Genomic DNA, 17942 nt, shown 5'->3' on the forward strand with positions numbered 1-17942 from the left:
GGGGAAGCAATGGAAACAGTGACAGGCTTTATTTTCTTGGGCTCCAAAATCACTGCAGATGGTGACTGCAGCCATGAAATTAAAAGATGCTTGCTCCTTGAAAGAAAAGCTGTGACCAACCTAGACAGCAAAGGTCCATCTGGTCAAAGCTATGGTTTTTCCAGTAGTCATGTATGGAGGTGAGAGTTGGACTATAAAGAAGGCTGAGTGCCGAAGAATTGATGTTTTTGAACTGTGGTGTTGGAGAAGACTCTTGAGAGTCTCTTAGACTGCAAGGAGATCACACCAGTCAATCCTAAATGAAATCAGTCCTGAACATTCATTGGAAAGACTGATGCTGAAGCTGAAACTCCAATACTTTGACCACCTGATGTGAAGAACTGACTCCTTGGAAAAGACCCTGATGCTGGGAAAGATTGAAGGCAGGAAGAGAAGGGGACAACAGAGAATGAGATGGTTGGATGGCATCACTGACTCAATGGACATGAATTTGAGCAAGCTCAAGGAGTTGGTGATGAACAGGGAGTCCTGGCGTGCTGCAGTCCATGGGGCTGCAAGGAGTCGGACATGACTGAGCAACTGAACTGAAAAGAATGTCTGTGAAAATAATCCTTCAGTTCAGTTCAGTTCAGTCGTTCAGTCGTGTCTGACTCTTTGTGACCCCATGAATCACAGCATGCCAGGCCTCCCTGTCCATCACCCGGAGTTCACTCAGATTCACGTCCATCGAGACAGTGATGCCATCCAGTCTCGTCGCTAAAATTTGTGAAACGTCAGTGAATAAAACCACTCCATTGTTTTGTTTTTCCTCTGAAACTTCCAGACTGCCTTCTGGCCAGTTGATGGGCTGTGGAGACCACCTGAGGCCAACTGCATCTTCAAAAACTTTGTCCTAGTCTGAACCCAGCCTCATTTATCTTTAGTCTTTGGCCTGCTGCCTAGGACATAATAGTTGCTTGATTCATAGTTGAAGTATTAATCTTAGAAATAATCCTTAGGAATGCCAGAAGAAGGAAAAAAAAAAAAACTGGAAGGATTGAACAGACAAGAAAGTGGTATGTTCCACAAGGTTGCTGCATGACAGTTCTGTACATGTTTGGTTGATATTAGTACCTTACTCATTTAGATGAAATGCATGAAGTGTTTTATATGTTCCAGGTATGTGTCATATCATATAATTGTCAGGATCCCACATATCTGTCTTTGTTAAGAAGGATAATGAAGACTGTGATGAAGCTGCACCAACTTAGTGCATCTAGAACTTGTCCAGGGAAGCCAGCCCCTCTGGGCCAGGGGTTTGCAAATCTGGACTTACTGGCAATTTCACGCATCTTCCAACTTCCTGCCTGACCTACTTTGTGATGGGAGCAGGACAGGGGCCAGCAAAGAGGAAGAGACGGCAAGGGTGTGCTGAGCACGGGGCTGCTGTCAGGGAAGGAGGAGGACTGAGATGGAGGATGGGCATCAGAGCCCGGGAGCGTCCCGGGGCGGGAAGCGGTGCCGGGGCCGGAGGCGGTGCCGGGTTCACATTGGCCCAGCAGACGCCCCTCCTCTCCCCAGGACGCGCCCAGCGAAAGTGATCTTGCCTCTCAGCTGAGGGGTGAGGCGACTTTGGGGCAACTGAGCAAACATGGCTGAGTTCACGCGGCTGCAGAACAGCCTGGCACTGATCCGTCTACGAAACCCGCCAGTCAATGCGATCAGGTAACGGGCTCTCGGCGATCAGTCTGGGGAGGGCGAGCAGGGGCGTACCTGCCTGCCTCAAGTGGAGGCTTTGACTTCCCCCTGCTGGTTTAAACAGAGAAAGACACTGACACGGATAGAATCAGGGCAAATGCCAGAACCTTTTACGTTGTGGTTTCCCAGACGATAAAGCGTCTGCCTGCAATGCGGGAGACTCGGGTTCGATTCCTGGGTCGGGAAGATCCCCTGGAGAAGGAAATGGCAATCCACTCCAGCACTCTTGCCTGGAAAATCCCATGGACGGAGGAGCCTGATAGGCTACAGTCCATGGGGTAGCAAAGAGTCGGACACGACTGAGCGACTTCACTTTCACTTTACACTGGTAGGCTCGGTACCTGTTTGCAGAGACCTCTCATCTCCGTTTCGCTGATAAAGAAACCGAGGCTGAGAGGAAGACAGCTAGAAATTGGGGAGCTGCGCCCGAACCGGTCTGTCCGTGCCAACTTCGTGCTGAACTCCTGTTTACTTGCAACTTTGACTTCTCAGATGTACTTTCTAGTCCAGAGGTCTTAGTGCCTCTGTCCGTGCCAACTTCGTGCTGCACTCTTCTGCTTACTTGCAACTTTGACTTCTCAGATGTACTTTCTAGTCCAGAGGTCTTAGTGCTGTGCTGCCTGGACCTTGATCCCTCCCTTCCCAACCTGGAGTCCAGGCCACCCTTACAATGTGTGACTAAAAGCTTTGGGAGTCCAAAAATAAGGTGGCTTCACACTGTTAAAAATAAAGATCCCCATTAATGCCAATATATTGAGTAAAAGAGAATTATGTCCTGGCCCAGAAACACAAAGATGTATCTCTTGGTTTGTTCTAAACTTCAAGGTCTTAGTGCTTTGGTGAAGATCCATGTTAGAATAAGCTCATGTCAGAATTAGCCTATTAAATAGCATTTCCTGAAAAACTGCTGTGCCGTTTATGTTCTTTTATCGTGGAGTACTTTTCTTGTTAAACTAGTAAAAGCATTACTTTAAAAAGTGAGATTAATGCTGCTATTTTGAAAATTAATGATATATAGGTTTGTGCTAAGTCACTTTAGCCGTGTATGAATCTGTGTGCCCCTATGGACTGTGTGCCCCTAGGCTCCTCTGTCCATGGGATCCTCCAGGCAAGAATACTGGAGTGAGTTGTCATGCCCTCCTCCAGGGGATCTTTACCACCCAGGGATTGAACTGTTATGCCTCTTGCATTGGCAGGGAGGTTTTCACCACTAGCACCACCTGGTTCTTTTACATCTCTGAAAAAAGTATAGTGATCAACCTGGGGGAAAAACCACTCGTCCACAGGGAGTAGGGAAATGATCATTTACAGAGAACATATAAAGCATAAAGAGAACGACTTTTGGTCAGAATCCTTACTGCATGCTGCTGGAGCAAAAAGAGACTGAAATGAGAAGACATGCTAATTTTAACTGAATTTTTGTCCTGTCATCAGATTTGGTTTTATCATTAGCATTAATATTATAACTTTTATTTTAATATAAAATTTTGCATTTAATAATATAAAAATTTTCAGAAATAAAATCACACAAAGAATAAGTCCACTTACTTGCCACTCGGAATAAAGCAAAATATTGTTATTTCGGTTTTGATGAAGAAAAACAAGAGTACTACAATTACATATCAATTTTGAACTTTGTATTTCAATTAAAATTACTAAGTATTAGGACTCTGCCTTAATCTCTCATAATGGATAACTGTGCCCATCTCTAACTTTGGGGAAAATGGTTCTACAGTTTAGTACCTATAACTAGGAATATTTTCCCATAACTACTTAAAATGTGTCTGGTATTTAACCTGTTCCCTTTCCCCGTTGCAGAAGAAATTTTAGTACCTACCTCATTAAGTTGTGAGGTTTAAATGTGTTGCCGATTAGAAACTGACACTTAGATGTTGTGTGTGTGTGCACGCTTAGTTGTGTCTGACTTTTTGACCCCATGCACTGCAGACTACCAGGCTCTTCTGTCCATGGGATTTTCCAGGCAAGAATACTGGAGTGGGTTGCCATTTCCTACTGCAGGGGATCTTTCCAACTCAGCCGCGTCTTTTGCATCTCTTTCATTGGCAGGCGAATTCTTTACCACTGCACCACCAGCTATCATTATTTTTATTAGGCAAAAGGCCTGTTACAAGCCCCTACCAACAGGCCCTGCTGCTCAGGATACATTGCAGCTGCATCAGGATTTTCTCCACTTGGCGATAAACACTTTTTTGCGCTTTCCTCTTAAACTTGTACTTAGGTGAAGGTATGTGTCCTAGCACGCTCATCCAGTTTAACAGGTCCCCCCCTTTTTTTTCTCTTTTTGCTTTACGCTTTTCATCTCCCCTTCCTTTCCCCCTTCCTATTTCTAATTTTATTTGGGTAATTATTTCTTCTTAGATAAGTGAGAGATTATTTGAATATATTTTGGCCCAAACAGTTCAAATCTTTCTTTGTTCCTTTAGCTAAGCGAGATTTCTATTTGGATAAATGCCAACCCTCTTTATAAATGTAGGAGATGCCTAATTACTAGATTTGTCTCCCAAAACAATGGCTTTTATATAATTTTTAATTATATTCTACACAGTAATCCATGTTTTACGTAGCAACCTAGGACACGCACACACAAACACACATACAAATATGTAACTGAAAGCAAAGTTTAGTGAAACAAAACTTTTCTTTTTATTTGATGTATTCTATTTTCATTCTGTTTCTTTGAAAAATGCTGGTCACAAGCCACGACTTTGATGACTTCTGGTTTTAAAAAATGGTCACAAAAAAGACTTCTAAAGTGACAGAAGGTTAAGTTCTTTGGTCATCACTCATGAAATGTTACCTTTAGACTCCATTTCTCCATACCTGAGAATATTAAGGGGAGAAAATAATTTCTTAACCCCTGTGACTTTGAAATTGCTACGAAGGTGTGGTCCCTTTTCACTCAGCTAGAATCTAGTAAAGCTGTATGTATAATAGCCATTTTAATTCTTCTTTTTCTTGTTTTATTTTTGCAAAATTGTGTGTCTGTATGTATGCTCAGTCATCCAATTGTGTCTAACTATTTGCGGCCCCATGGACTATAGCCCCTGCATTGGCAGGCGGAAGCTTCCTAGGTGGCTCCCAAGTATCTCTCCTCATAATGGAAAGTTGTGCCCATCTCAAACTTGTGGGGTAAATAGTTTCACAGTTTGCTACCTACAACTAGGAATATTTTCCCATAACCACTTAAAATGTGTCTTGTATTTAAACTGTCCCCTTTCCCCCTTTCAGGAGAAATTTTAATACCTATCTCATTAAGTCATTGTGAGGTTTAAATGTGTTAGAGATCTGACACTTAGCAAATGCTGTTTGTGTGTGTGTGTGTGAGTGTGTGTGCTTAGTTGTGTCCGATTCTGTGACCCCATGCACTGTAGCCTACCAGGCTCTTCTGTCCATGGGATTTTCCAGGCAAGAATATTGGAGTGGGTTGCCGTTGCCTATTCCAGGGGATCTAGAGTGACTCAGTAGCAGAATCTGCCTGCCAATGCAGGAGACGTGGGTTCAGTCCCTGGGTTGGGAAGATCCCCTGGAGAAGAAAATGGCAATCTACTCTGGTAGTCTTGCCTGGAAAATTCCATGGACAGAGGAACCTGGTGGGCTACAGTCCATGGGGTGGCAGATGAGTCGGATACAATTTAGCAACTAAACAACAACAACAAATGATGCAAAATTAACAAGAAGATAAGAAATGAAAGAGTAGGGGTTGATTGAAATGGGAAAAGCCAGACTTGTCTCCTCAGTGGCACAGATTGGGCTCATTTTGGCTAATTTTGCAGCCATTGTTTACCCAGAAAGCAGTATGTGACTTTTGGACTTCTCAGTATTCTGGATGGTTCAAATTCCGTTTTTCTTTAGCAGATTTGGTTTCTAATGAAATCAACTGAAGGCAAGAGGTTTTGTTTGATTTCATCTGGGTTAAATGGTGAAAAGTAACTAGGTGAAAGGGAATTACCATATACAAGAGCAAGTATCTCCTTTATTCCCTGAGGTTTTTAAATTAATTAATTTATTTTTTAATACCGAAAACCTTTTGTATTGGGATGTAATCAATTAGCAATGTTAGTTGCTGGTTTGAACAATCTGGCTTTAGTTGTTTTTTAAGTTTTTTTTCGCTCTGTATAAAATTCCCCCATATTACTTAGAATTCTAAGGCAAAATTCACCGGACTCTGGTTTTATAATTTTTTCTTTAAGCAGTTCTTCACTACTCTTCCTAGAGCTCCTGCTTTGCCATCCCTTGGCACTTACTGATCCTCTGCTTCTTGGAAATTCTCCTCTCTTGGTCTCGTTGGACTCCTTGGTACTGAATCACTCAGCTGAGCCTCTCCCACCTCTTAAATATTTACAAGATCTACTCTCAGCTCTTTTTTTTTTTTTCTTTCCCCTTTGGCAAACTCATTCAGTCTTGGTTTTAACCATCTCCTCTGGGGATGACTCCCTCATCTACTGAAACTTGACAAAAATTTACCAAATGCCCTTCCTTTCCCAGACCTTGCCATTACCTTTCAAATTAGTTAGGCTTGGCTGCTAGTTACAGAAAACTCAACATAATAGTGGATTAATCGGTTTTTAGCTGGATACATGGCTGCCCAAAATAAAGACTATATTTCACAGCAGTAAGTTCAGCTCAAAGCATTAAGTTCTGGCCAATGGAATGGAAATGGACTTAGTATCTGCAACCTTAGGGAACAGTCAAAGTATTAGTATTAGTTTAAAGTGTTAAGTATTAGTTTGCGGGTAACTTGCATCCCCTGCCACATGACTTAGACTGTTATTTTTAGACTATTTCAGTTTTCTTTTATTAGGCCAATATGACAAATCAAAAGCACTTTCTTTCAGAATTTCCACATCATTTTCTCTGTACCTTTATTATAGCACTCATCTCAGTATGCTGTTGTGTTGTGTACACTGTTGTCCCTAGGATGTCTTAAACTCCTTTCACTATACAGAGAAGATGTGAGTGATATTTTAAAATTGATAGTGTTGATTCTAAGTGGTCAAAGTTACAGCAAAATGCAGGAAAACACTTTTATTTTCTGAAGTTCATGTGTTTAATCACCTCAGGGCTTACTTCACAGTAGACATATATTATTTCTTAAATTAGTGAAAATTTAACAGTAAGTATCTAGGATTTTTCTACAACGTGTATATGTTTAATTTTTCATTGTTAGAAAAGAAAAAATAAACTCTGAGACGGTAGAAATTTGATTGTGACTAATGCTACATGTAATTTTTTTTCCCCTTTTAGTATAAAAGTTGCCCGTGGAATAAAAGAGAGTCTGCAGAAAGCTATAACAGATGATACAGTTAAAGCCATTGTGATTTGTGGAGCAGATGGCATCTTCTGTGCAGGTAATGTGTCCAACCCTTTCCCACTCTCTCTGACATCTCACACAGACTGAGATCAGTGCTGCATTACCTGTACCCATGGGCAACCTATAGTATAGGTGATGAATAGGGGAGGAAGAAGAAACATTATGGAGAAGGAGACAAAGAGTCACAGGAGAGATCCAGAGAAGATGCTGACTTTAATCTCTTTTATATTGGACTGGTCCTTTGGAGGACATTTAGTTCCAGGATTGATAGCTATTAGACCTGCTAATATACACCAACCAGTCCATCCTAAAGGAGATCAGTCCTGGGTGTTCATTGGAGAGACTGATGTTGAAGCTGAAACTCCAATACTTTGGCCACCTGATGCGAAGAGCTGACTCATTGGAAAAGACCTTGATGCTGGGAAAGATTGAGGGCAGGAGGAGAAGGGGATGACAGAGGATGAGATGGCTGAATGGCATCACCGACTCAATGGACAGGGGTTTGGGTGGACTCCGGGAGTTGGTGATGGACAGGGTGACCTGGCGTGCTGTGGATCATGGGATCGCAAAGAGTCAGGCACGACTGAGCAACTGAACTGAACTGAACTGATACACCTAGGGCTACCCTCATAGCTCAGTTGTTAAGAATCTGTCTGCAATGCAGGAGACCCCGATTCGATTCCTCAGTCAGAATGATCCGCTGGAGAAGGGATAGGCTACCCACTCCAATATTCTTGGGCTTCCTTTGTGGCTCAGCTGGTGAAGAATCCGCCTGCAATGCAGGAGACCTGGGTTCAATCCCTAGAGTGGGAAGATCCCCTGGAGAAGGGAAAGGCTACCTACTCCAGTATTCTGGCCTGGAGAATTCCATGGACTATACATGCAGTCCGTGGGGTCACAAAAAATCGAACACAACTGAGCGACTTTCACTTTCACTTATCACTTCAGTATACACCTACTGGTACAAACCTGTTCTGCATATGTCTCTACCCTATGTGAGGTTGGGGAATTTCCTTAAATCTCCTGAAATCCAATTTTTCTGTTTATAAAATGGATACCATAATATGTATACCTTAACAGAGTTTGGTGAGGTTAAAAGAGGTAACACATCTGAAAGCCCCTAGAGCAGTACCAGGAGAAGGCAAGGGCACCCCACTCCAGTACTCTTGCCTGGAAAATCCCATGGATGGAGGAGCCTGGTAGGCTGTAGTCCATGGGGTCGCTAGAGTCGGACACAACTGAGCTACTTCACTTTCACTTTTCACTTTCATGCATTGGAGAAGAAAATGGCAACCCACTCCAGTGTTCTTGCCTGGAGAATCTGAGGGACAGGGGAGCCTGGTGGGCTGCCGTCTATGGGGTTGCACAGAGTTGGACACGACTGAAGCGACTTAGCAGCAGCAGCAGCAGCAGAGCAGTACCTGGATGAAGAAGATGTTCTATAAATGTTATCTTTTATTTCACACAGTCTTGAAATGGAGTTCATTTTTTTTCTGTCACCCATCTCAGTGATCATGCACTCTTAATTATCCTGTGAAGGGGTGGGATGGAGGACAGAGAAATGACGATGAAGTTTTTAGAATAGGCCATCGGCCTCCTGTAATTTAATTTTGTGTGCTTCGCAGCGTCTTGGTGAATACAAGGATCAAACCAAAAAGTTTGCCATAAATGATGATTTTTAAAATTTTACTATCAGCATTCAACTGAAATACAGTTCACTTATCCTACACTTTATGTAGAAATTACCACTGATTTTCAACAGAGATCAAGCCCTGAGCCTTTGGAGTGGGAGCACTGACTCCAAGACCCTAGACTACCAGAGAACTAATCCTCAGTTCAGTTCAGTTCAGTCTCTCATTCATGTCTGACTCTTTGTGACCCCATGAATTGCAGCACACCAGGCACCCCTGTCCATCACCAACTCCCAGAGTTCACTCAAACTCATGTCCATCGGGTCAGTCATGCCATCCAGCCATCTCTTCCTCTGTCGTCCCCTACTCCTCCTGCCCCCAATCCCTCCCAGCATCAGAGTCTTTTCCAATGAGTCAACTCTTTGCATGAGGTAGCCAAAGTATTGAAGTTTCAGCTTTAGCATCATTCCTTCCAAAGAAGACCCAGGACTGATCTGCTTTAGGAAGGACTGGCTGGATCTCCTTGCAGTCCAAGGGACTCTCAAGAGTCTTCCCCAACACCACATTTCAAAAGCATCAATTCTTCGGCACTCAGCTTTCTTCACAGTCCAACTCTCACATCCATACATGACCACTGGAAAAACCATAGCCTTGACTAGGTGGACGTTTGTTGGCAAAGTAATGTCCCTGATTTTTAATATGCTATCTAGGTTGGTCATAACTTTCCTTCCAAGAAGTAAGTGTCTTTTAATTTCATGGCTACAATCACCATTTGCAGTGAATAGGGAGTATCAAATAGTGAGAACTCACAAAAAGGAAACCACTTGAATACAAGACCTGGCATCACCCAACCACCAGTAGCACCCTGTGCAGGACGCATCTAAACAACAAACAAAACAAAAGTACAGGATTACCACCTCACTCAGCCTCGCTCATCAAAGGAAAAAGAAACAAAGAAACAAAATCTCAGCACAAATCTCCTGTGAAAAGAAAAGAGGTGAAAAGCAAAGGAGAAAAGGAAAGATATAAGCATCTGAATGCAGAGTTCCAAAGAATAGCAAGAAGAGATAAGAAAGCCTTCTTCAGTGATCAGTGCAAAGAAATAGAGGAAAAGAACAGAATGGGAAGGACTAGAGATCTCTTCAAGAAAATTAGAGATACCAAGGGAGCATGTCATGCAAAGATGGACTTGAAAAAGGACAAAAATGGTATGGACCTAACAGAAGCAGAAGATATTAAGAAGAGGTGGCAAGAATACAAGGAAGAACTGTACAAAAAAGATCTTCATGACTCAGATAATCATGATGATGTGATCACTAATCTAGAGCCAGACATCTTGGAATGTGAAGCCAAGTGGGCCTTAGAAAGCATCACTACGAACAAAGCTAGTGGAGGTGATGGAATTCCAGTTGAGCTATTTCAAATCCTGAAAGATGATGCTGTGAAAGTGCTGCACTCAATATGCCAGCAAATTTGGAAAACTCAGCAGTGGCCACAGGATTGGAAAAGGTCAGTTTTCATTCCAATCCCAAAGAAAGGCAATGCCAAAGAATGCTCAAACTACTGCACGATTGCACTCATCTCATATGCTAGTAAAGTAATGCTCAAAATTCTCCAAGCCAGGCTTCAGCAATACGTGAACTGTGAACTTCCAGATGTTCAAGCTGGTTTTTGAAAAGGCAGAGGAACCAGAGATCAAATTGCCAACAACCGCTGGATCATGGAAAAAGCAAGAGTTCCAGAAAAACATCTATTTCTGCTTTATTGACTATGCCAAAGCCTTTCACTGTGTGCATCACAATAAACTGTGGAAAATTCTGAACGAGATGGGAATACCAGACCACCTGACCTGCCTCTTGAGAAATCTGTATGCAGGTCAGGAAGCAACAGTTAGAACTGGACATGGAACAACAGACTGGTTCCAAATAGGAAAAGGAGTACATCAAGGCTGTATATTGTCACCCTGCTCATTTAACGTCTATGCAGAGTACATCATGAGAAACGCTGGGCTGGAAGAAGCACAAGCTGGAATCAAGATTGCTGGGAGAAATATCAATAACCTCAGATATGCAGATGACACCACCCTTATGGCAGAAAGTGAAGAGGAACCAAAAAGCCTCTTGATGAAAGTGAAAGAGGAGAGTGAAAAAGTTGGCTTAAAGCTCAACATTCAGAAAACTAAGATGATGGCATCTGGTCCCATCACTTCATGGGAAATAGATGGGGAAACAGTGGAAACAGTGTCAGACTTTATTTTTTTGGGCTCCAAAATCACTGCAGATGGTGACTGCAGCCATGAAATTAAAAGATGCTTACTCCTTGGAAGGAAAGTTATGACCAACCTAAATAGCATATTCAAAAGCAGAGACATTACTTTGCCAACAAAGGTCCATCTAGTCAAGGCTATGATTTTTCCAGTGGTCATGTATGGATGTGAGATTTAGACTGTGAAGAAAGCTGAGCGCTGAAGAATTGATGCTTTTGAACTGTGGTGTTGGAGAAGACTCTTGAGAGTCCCTTGGACTGCAAGGAGATCCAACCAGTCCATTCTGAAGATCAGCCCTGGGATTTCTTTGGAAGGAATGATGCTAAAGCTGAAACTTCAGTACTTTGGCCACCTCATGTGAAGAGTTGACTCATTGGAAAAGACTCTGATGCTGGGAGGGATTGGGGGCAGGAGGAGAAGGGGACGACAGAGGAAGAGATGGCTGAATGGCATCGCCAACTCGATGCACATGAGTTTGAGCGAACTCTGGGAGTTGGTGATGGACAGGGAGGCCTGGAGTGCTGCGATTCATGGGGTCACAAAGAGTTGGACACAACTGAGCGACTGAACTGAACTGTATGCACATGTACAGAATCTAGAAACATGATGCTGAAGAATTTATTTGCAGGCCAACAATGGAGAAACAGACAGAGAATACACTTTTGGACGTGGGGAGAGAGGAGGAGAGGGTGAGGTGTATGGAGAGAGTAACATGGAAACTTACTTTGCCATATGTAAAATAAATAGCCAACAGGAATTTGCTGTATGTCTCAGAAAACTCTAACAGTGGCTCTGTATCAACCTAGAGGGTTAGGATGGGAATGATGATTGGAGGGAGGTTGAAGATGGAGGGAATATGTATACCTTTGTCTGATTCATGTTGGGGTTTGAGAGAAAACAAAATTCTGTGAAGCAATTATCCTTCAATAAAAAAAGAAAAAGAAAAAAAAGTTATCCGGTGAAGATGCAAACATAGTGACAAAATATGGCCAAAGTATCTGAAGTGATGATTTATTCATATTTGTGGCACATTTTCTTCTTTCCCAAATGAATATATTACACTGTTGGCAAAAGTTGCATGGATATAAAGGCCCATTTATTCTTACTGTAACCAGAGGAATTTTTTTGCTTCTTCTTCTTCTTTTTTTAACCAGAGGAGCTTAATGTATATCAGTAGTAGTGTAAGAAGAAATAGATGTTGAAATAGTGACAAGAAATATTTAAAGTTTAATAATTACCATTTAGTTTACCTGCTATGTACTAGTACTGTGTGACTTATTTATTAACAATGGAAATAGTAATATTTTTACATACTTAAAATTTTAATCCTCAGTTGTTGTTCAGTTGCTCAGTTGTGTTCTATTCTTTGTGACCTCATGAATTGCAGCACACCAGGCTTACCTGTCCTTCACTATCTCCTGGAGTTTACTCAAATTCATGTCCATTGAGCCGGTGATATTAATCCTCAGTAAATCCTACAATTTTCATCTACTGATGACAAGGCTGAACCTAAGATAGATTTAAAAATGTGCCAGACTTTTCAGTTCAGTTGAGCTCAGTTCAGTCGCTCAGTTGTGTCCGGCTCTTTGCGACTCCATGAATTGCAGCACGCTAGGCCTCCCTGTCCATCACCAGCTCCCGGAGTTCACTCAGACTCGCATCCATTGAGTCAGTGATGCCATCCAGCCATCTCATCCTGTGTCATCCCCTTCTTCTCCTGCCCCCAATCCCTCCCAGAATCAGTCTTTTCCAATGAGTCAACTCTTCGCATGAGGTGGCCAAAGTACTGGAGTTTCAACTTTAGCATCATTCCTTCCAAAGAAATCCCAGGGTTGATCTCCTTCAGAATGGACTGGTTGGATCTCCTTGCAGTCCAAGGGACTCTCAAGAGTCTTCTCCAACACCACATTTCAAAAGAATCAATTCTTCTGCGCTCAGCCTTCTTCACAGTCCAACTCTTACTTTTACTAGCTATTAAATAGCTGATTCAGCTGTCTGAAAACTTAAGGTTGGTAGTCCAAGATGGTGACTTTGAGGCATGGAATAAAAGATCAGAATTATGAAAAATCAGAACTGATATTTCTTGTAAAAAAAAAAAAGGAGGTAGGAGAGAATGTAGGAAAGTTCAGAAGCAGAAAAAATAACTGTCCTAGAAAAGCATTGGGATTATCAGGCTTGACTTAATGGACTTAGGTAGAACAATGTACCCAACAACTGGAAAATATATATGCTCCAATCTGCCACATTTACAAAAATTGATCAAGTACTGGACCATGAAAGCTTATCTCAGTAAATTTCATTTAGGCTGTGTTCTCTGACAACAATATGATCAAGCTAGAAATCAATAGCAAAAATATAACTAAAGATTCTCATGTGTTTGGAAAATAAATTCATTTCTTAATAACCTTTTAGTCAAAGCAGAAATCATGATGCAATTTAGAATACATTTTGACATGAATAATAATAAAAACATAAAACTTGAGGCATAAGCCAAAGCATAGTTTAGCAGAAAATTTATAGCCTTAAAGGTATAAGTCAGAAAAAAAAAAGGCTGAAACATATTGTGTTAAGTGTCTCTATCAAGGGACTGATAAAACAAGCAATAAAACAGATCCAATGAAGTAGAAGGAGGGAAATGATGGAGGGGAAATTACTAAAATAGAAAACAAATGTGAATCATGAGAACAATAATGTCAAAGGTTCTTTGATTAGTAATAACAATAAAATTGATAAAGCTTCAGAGAGACTTGAGAAAAAGAGAGAAGGTACAAACACTACGTATAAAGAATGACAAAAGGGATAGCACTACAGATGCTCTAGCCATTAAAGAAGATAATATGAACAAGTGGAAAATAGAGCTTACAAAATTGACTCAAGGAGAAATAGAAAACCATTAAAGAAATTGAATCAGTAGTCCAAAATTTCACACGGTAAAGTCAAGTCCCAAATGACTTCATTGGTAATCTCTAATTGAAAAGTCAAGAGAAATATTATTCTAATTTTACACAAACAGAGGATAAAAATAAGAGGGAACACTTTCTAAATTAGTTTCCTGGGGCTTCTGTAACAAATGAGCACAAACTAGTGACTTACAATGACAGAAATTTATTCTCTCGGCATTCCAAGGCTTAAAGTTCAAAATCAAGATATTTGCAAGGCCATTCTTTTGTTGTTGTTGTTGAGTGGCTAAGTCATGTCTGACTCTTCGCAACACCGTGGACTGCAGCATGCCAAGCTTCCCTGTCCTTCACCATCTCCCAGAGTTTGCTCAAATTCATGTCCATTGTGTAGGTGATGCCATGCAATCATCTCATCCTCTGTCATCCCCTTCTCCTCCTATACTCAATCTTTCCCAGCATCAAAGTCTTTTCCAGTGAGTCAGCTCTTTGCATCAGTTGACCAAAGTATAGTACTGGAGCGTCAGTTTCAGCATCAGTCCTTCCAATGAATAGTCAGCATTGATTTCCTTTACGATTGACTGGTTTGATCTCCTTGCTGTCCAAGGGGCTCTCAAGAGTCTTCTCCAGCACCACAGTCTGAAAACATCAATTCTTTGGTGCTCAGCCTTCCTTATGGTCCTACTCTCACCTCTGTGCACGACTACTGGAAAAACCATGGCTTTGACTATGTAGACCTTTGTCAGCAAAGTGATGTTTCTGCTTTTTAATACACTGTCTAGGTTTGTCATAACTTTTCTCCCAAGGCACAAGCATCTTCAGTTCCAAGGAGCAAGCCATTTCATGGCTGCAGTCACTGTCTGCAGTGATTTTGGAGCCCAAGAAAATAAAGTCTGTCACTGTTTCTATTTTTCCCCCATCTATTTGCCATGAAGTGATGGGACCAGATGCCATGATCTTAGTTTTCTGAATGTTGAGTTTTAAGCCAGCTTTTCACTCTTTTTCTTTCACCTTCATCAAGAGGCTGTTTAGTTCCTCTTTGCTTTCTGCCATTAGTGTGGTATCATCTGTGTATCTGAGGTTATTAGTATTTCTCCTGCCAATCTGGATTCTAGCTTGTGCTTAATCCAGCCAGGCATTTCACTTGATGTACTCTGTGTAGAAGTTAAATAAGCAGGGTGACAATATACAGCCTTAATTATCTATTTTTGGCTGTGCTAGGTCTTCACTGCTGCCCGGGCTTTTCTCTAGCTGTGGTTAGAGGAGGCTACTTTCTAGGTGCAGTACGCAGGCTTATTGTGGTGGCTTCTCTTGTAGAGAACGGGCTCTAGGGCACATGGGCTTCAGTAGTTCTAGCTCTGGGGCTCTGGAGCACAGGCTCAATAGTTGTGGCACCCAGGCTTAGTTGCTCTGTGTCATTTGGGAGAACCCATGTCTCCTGCACTGGAAGGCAGATTCTTTACCACTTAGCCAACAGGGAAGCCCTGCAAGGCCATTCTTTCTCCAAAGGCTCTAGGGAAGCCTCCTTCCTTGCCTCCTCTAGGTCCCTGGTGGCTAGCAATCCTTAGTATTCCTTGGCTTATTGCTTCATCGCTCCTATCTCTGCCTCTGTCTTCCTTTGGCTTTCTCCTCTGTTTCAATATTTTCCTGATCTTACACAGACCCATCCTAATCTGGTATGACCTCTTCTTTACCTGATTATATCTGCAAAGACTCTATTTCCAAATAAGATCATATCCATGGGTTCCAGGTAGACACTATTCAGTCCAACTCATCTCCCAACTCATTCTGTGAGGCTACTTAAGATCACAAAGTAATTTACATATATGCATCTGGAAAAAACAGACTTCACCAAAATATTACATTGTTATCTCTGTGTAGTGATATTTGGGGTAATATTTATGTCCTTTATAATCTTGTGTATTTTTCAAAATTTCTATAGTGGATATGTTTAGTTGCTTGTTGGGATCCTTTAATGGACTGGAACCTGGTGGTCCAGAGTCGACGATAAGAAAGTGAAAGAGAGAAAGAGGCTGATATTCCCTAGTTTATGCAGAAAACCAATAAAGCCCTTGACACAGGACTTGCATCGCTCACAAAGACACCAGGCATCCTCTCGAGGGGGTGAAGGCACAGGGCACCTTCTCAAGAGGGTCTTAGAAGCCTGGGCAGGAGAGTGAGCACAACGGGTTTCTATGCTCCAGAGAACTAGCCAGGGAGAGACAGTGAGAGAGAGAGAGAAAGAAGGACAGACATGGGGACCCAAGCTCTGATGGAGCAAAGGTGCGTTAATGATCTTTCTGTTGTACAGGCTGTTGTACAAGACATTTCTTTCGACAATGATAAAAATCAGAAAACCAAACGTACAACAACCGTTACCAAGGGAACAAGGGATTAATAATGGTCACAAGGTCAGGAGACAACCCATATCTCAAGAAAGAGCATGGAGACTAAGCAGTTTTGTCGTAAAGAGAATGTTTACTAAAGGAGATTCAAGCCTGTCTCACATAATGACCTCAGTTCCTGGGAGCAGCGTGCTGTTCCATTTTGATAAGGAACAAAGGACTTATGAGAAACAGCACGTAGGAATCCTCCTGTTAAACACTCCCTAACAATTCCCCCTTATTTATTTAAAATTTGTAAAAAGAATTCTGACCAGTAGAGTTTGTTTAGTTTTAACAATCTTTGCATGAAGGCAATGGTAGATGACAAATATAATTGTCAAGACAATCACCAAAATTACAGTTCCAGACCCGATGCTGTGAGTAATGTTTTAAAACCATCTGCGTGGGTCTAGCCCAGATAATTGATCAGCTAGTTGTTCAGCTAAAGTTTTCAAATTAGTGGAAGAGAACAGACTTTTAGGAAAGGCTTCAAAAATTTCTTTTTGTAATAATTGTACATTCAGAGAGGCATTATGATGTATGTTTTGTTAATGAAATTTGATTTGCTCCCAGTTGTAGGCACTATTATTGAAATGAACGGAAGTAACACAAAATTTAGTAGAATTCCAATCACATTTTAGCATCACCTGTTTTTGTACATCTGTTAATTGATCTCCAATCCATCTGATAGCTGTTTTTAGTTCCTGTATTTCATCTTGAATATCCTCATCTATCTGAGCCTGAGTGGCCCACATAGTATGAGCATCTTTAGTCCAATTTTGGATAAAATTATGTGTTTGAGTTGAGGTTTGTAAAGTAATGCCAGTGATGGCAGCACTGGTGCAAACAGCTATTAATCCCAAAATGAATTGTTTAGATCACCAGAGCAATTTATTAAGTAACTGGGAAGCAAGTCCCGCCATGGGACCTTCTTCCCAGGGCCGCTGGAGATTTATTGGTAACCACAGATTATGTTGAGATCGAAGAATCAAAAGGGAGTCATTTCTCAAGGAAATAGAGGAGTTAAGTATATAATTTACAATTTATGCAAGTTACAGAATGTAGAGTCTTATTGAATTGTAAATTTCCTATAGCTATAACAAAAGGAAGTGGGATGCAAGCTTGTATGAAATATGATTGATTATAACGAAAGAAATAGTTTCTATGACTACGATTGGTCCCTGTGAAATGTCCAGTCCAAGTCCTAAGTTCTTTGGTGTTCACACCAAGTTTTCAGATGTCCCATTGTTTAGGCCCAATCTGTTTATCAAGGACGATTCAAGGACGAGGGGGGCCATTCCACCATCAAGCCACCCAAGAAGTCCTTTGTCATGGTAATGCTCCATTGTAGTAGTAGTAACCTTCTATGCTACTTGAGTAACATAATCACACACTGTGCTGTTAATGTCATCTGAGCAGTTAGATAACCACATACCATGGGGTCCCCAGTCGACAATTGTATGATTAGCCATAAACATTAATTTTCCTGACTTGGCCTGACATTTGTCCCAATGAACAGAAATATATTTAAAGTTCTTATTAGTAAACCCTTTGCATAGTGTTCTTTGTTCTTTCCTTAACTCTTTCCCTAAAGTTTCAGTAGCCTAAACATGGTTCACGAACAAAGAAAGGGCAGTAAATAATCCAAGCAGCGTCTGAAAGTCCTCTTTTGGAGGCAGGACAAAAGCCCATGTT

The 17942-nt window shown here is 41.5% G+C and overlaps 1 protein-coding gene across 1 annotated transcript in view; it reads left to right on the top strand.

Moving 5' to 3' along the window:
• Positions 1 to 1439: 1439 nt before the first annotated feature.
• The window catches only part of EHHADH (enoyl-CoA hydratase and 3-hydroxyacyl CoA dehydrogenase), a 68163-nt gene continuing 51660 nt past the window's right edge, over positions 1440 to 17942 (top strand). The window contains exons 1-2 of the mRNA XM_069558648.1: positions 1440 to 1704; positions 7003 to 7106. Coding sequence (XP_069414749.1) covers positions 1631 to 1704; positions 7003 to 7106 — 178 coding nt within the window. The 5' untranslated portion in view covers positions 1440 to 1630. The remainder of the gene's footprint in view (positions 1705 to 7002; positions 7107 to 17942) is intronic.

Source organism: Ovis canadensis, chromosome 1 (genome assembly GCF_042477335.2).
Source record: "Ovis canadensis isolate MfBH-ARS-UI-01 breed Bighorn chromosome 1, ARS-UI_OviCan_v2, whole genome shotgun sequence".
NCBI classification, from domain to species: Eukaryota; Metazoa; Chordata; class Mammalia; order Artiodactyla; family Bovidae; genus Ovis; species Ovis canadensis.